Source organism: Cebus imitator, unplaced genomic scaffold (assembly GCF_001604975.1).
Source record: "Cebus imitator isolate Cc_AM_T3 unplaced genomic scaffold, Cebus_imitator-1.0 Scaffold187, whole genome shotgun sequence".
NCBI lineage: Eukaryota > Metazoa > Chordata > Mammalia > Primates > Cebidae > Cebus > Cebus imitator.
The window spans coordinates 116,490-119,290 of NW_016107502.1; the positions used below are offsets into that span (position 1 = coordinate 116,490).

A 2,801-nucleotide genomic window follows, 5' to 3' on the forward strand; every position below is an offset into this window, starting at 1 on the left:
CTCACTGCAACCTCCACCTCCTGGGTTCAGGCAATTCTCCTGAGTAGCTGGGATTACAGGCATGCACCACCATGCCCAGCTAATTTTTTGTATTTTCAGTAGAGACGGGGTTTCACCATGTTGACCAGGATAGTCTCGATCTCTTGACCTCGTGATCCACCCGCCTCGGCCTCCCAAAGTGCTGGGATTACAGGCTTGAGCCACCACGCCCGGCCCTCTTTTTCTTTTTTTTAAAGACAGGGCTTAACCATGTTGGTCAGGCTGGTCTTGAACTCCTGACCTCAGGTGATCCACCTGCCTCAGCCTCCCAGAGTGTTGGGATTACAGGCATGAGCCACTGTGACTGGCTGGGATTTTTTTGTTTTCAGTATTTTTAGTAGAGACAGGGTTTTGCTATGTTGACCAGGATGGCCTAGAACCCCCGAGCTCAAGTAATCTGCCTACCTTGGCCTCCCACAGTACTGGGATTACAGTTCTGAGCCACTGTGCCTGGTCCCATTTACATTTTTTAAAATTGAGATCTAACTTTCTAAAGTACACAATTGTATGTACATAGCACAATTAATACATTTTCACTTTTTTTTTTTTTTTTTGGAGATAGAGTTTTGCTTGTTGCCCAGGCTGATGTGCAATGGCACGATCTCAGCTCACTGCAACCTCTGCCTCCTGGGTTTAAGCAATTCTCCTGCCTTAGCCTCCAGAGTAGCTGGGATTACAGGCATACCCCACCACGCCTGGCTAGTTTTGTACTTTTAGTAGAGATGGGGTTTCTCTGTATTGGTCAGGCTGGTCTTGAACTCCAATGTCAGGTGATCCGCCTGCCTCAGCCTCCCAAAGTGCTGGGATTACAGGCGTGAGCCACAGTGCCTGTCCAGATTTTAACTTTTAAAGATTGTTGAGCTGGAGAATATTATCCTATGCTATTTAATGCAGGAACAGAAAACCAAACACTGCATGTTCTCACTTATAAGTAGGAGCTAAACACTGAGCACACATGGACACGAAGAAGGGAACAACAGACACCAGGGCCTACTTGAGGGTCGAGGGTGGGAGGAGGTGGAGGGTGAGAAGGTAGAAAAACTACCTAGCAGGTACCTAGCAGGTGCTCACTACCTGGGTGACAAAATCATTTGTACACCAAACCCCAGTGACACACAATATATCCATGTAACAAAACTGCACATGTACCCCCGACCCTAAAATAAAAGTTGAGGAAAAAAGAAAATAAAGGCTATTGAATGTATGATTAACAGGTATATACAATAGAATCTAGATGTGTTATATTGGTAACTGTGGAAAAAACAAACCAACCAACCCAGACTACACAATTAGGTTAGATCAATTTTGACTGCTGGGGAAGTATTTAAAATTCATTTCTAGGCCATACCTGTAATCCTAGCACTTTGGGAAGCTGAGGCAGGCGGATCACTATAGCCCAGGAGTTTGAAATCAGCCTGGGCAACATGGAGAAACCCCGTCTCTACAAAAAATACAGAAATTAGGTGGGCATGTGGTATGAACCTGAGTCTCAGCTACTCAGAAAACTGAGGTGGGAAGATCAATTGAGGCCGGGAGGTTGAGATTGCAGAGAGCCGCCATCACACCATTGTACTCCAGCCTGGGCAACAGAGCAAGACCCTGTCTCAAAAAATATATATATACATAAAAAATATACATATATATATATATATATAATATATATATATATATACACACACACAACTATATATACAACTTTATCTGCTATTAATATTGTATCTTCTAATAAAATTACCTTATTATATTATATTCAATTCATACTGTTGGGAGGCACCTTTAAAGTCCAAGTGGATTCCCAAAGTGACGACCCCTTAATCATTTCCTGAATGAATACCTACTAAGGGCAGAATACTAATCTTAGTGCTGGTTGGAATACAGTGACCAAGGGAATCTGCCCTCAAGGAAATTTCAGACTGAGGAGAAAAGATCCCAGGCAGAAGAATAGCTCAAGAGTTATACAGAATAGAATGAAGTGGAGAGCTAATACCAGAACTTGGAAATTCTGGTTCATCAGGCCACTTGATCCATTTTTCTTCCTAGGAATTCCCTGCACTGGTTCTGATTTCTTTAGTGAGGGACAGAACAGTTCACCTTAACCTGTCTCTGCTCCAGGTGACAATTCTCCTTTTCCTCCATCTCTTGCTTGATGCTGCAGGAGCCCAGTCCATCAGAATTCATGTTTTGAAGCCATGGGATGTTGGAGAGGCTATTGTTGATAGTGCAGCTTGCTGCCTCACCACCTGCTAGAGGGAAAATAATCCAACACCCAACTTAGCTGCCTCATCAGATGCCCAGTATGCCCATCAGAATTTAGCAGGCTGGGTGCAGTGGCTCATGCCTGTAATCCCAGCACTTTGGGAGGCCGAGGCGGGTGGACCACCTGAGGTCAGGAGTTCAAGACCAGTCTGGCCAACATGGTGAAATGCTGTCTCTACTAAAAATACAAAAAATTAGCTGGGCGTGGTGGTGGGTACCTGTAGTCCCAGCTACTTGGGAGGCTGAGGTAGGAGAATCACTTGAACCCGGGAGGTGGAGATTGCAGTGAGCTGAGATTGCGCCATTATACTCCAGCCTGGGCAACAAGAGCAAAACTGTTCCAAGGAAAAAAAAAAAACCAAGGAAAATGAGATCGGGCACTGTGGCTCTTGCCTCTAATCCCAGCACTTTGAGAGGTCTATGTGGTTGGCTCCATTGAGCTCAGGAGTTCGAGACCAGCCTGGGCAACACAGTGAGACCCCTTCTTTTTTTTTTTTTTTTTTTTT

The 2,801-nt window shown here is 44.7% G+C and overlaps 1 protein-coding gene across 1 annotated transcript in view; it reads right to left on the reverse strand.

Annotated features, from left to right (window-relative positions):
- FOXM1 (forkhead box M1) overlaps positions 1-2,801 on the reverse strand; it is a 19,085-nt gene that overhangs the window by 10,487 nt on the left and 5,797 nt on the right. The window contains exon 3 of the mRNA XM_037744860.1: positions 2,131-2,282. Within this exon, the coding sequence (XP_037600788.1) occupies positions 2,131-2,282 (152 nt within the window). The remainder of the gene's footprint in view (positions 1-2,130; positions 2,283-2,801) is intronic.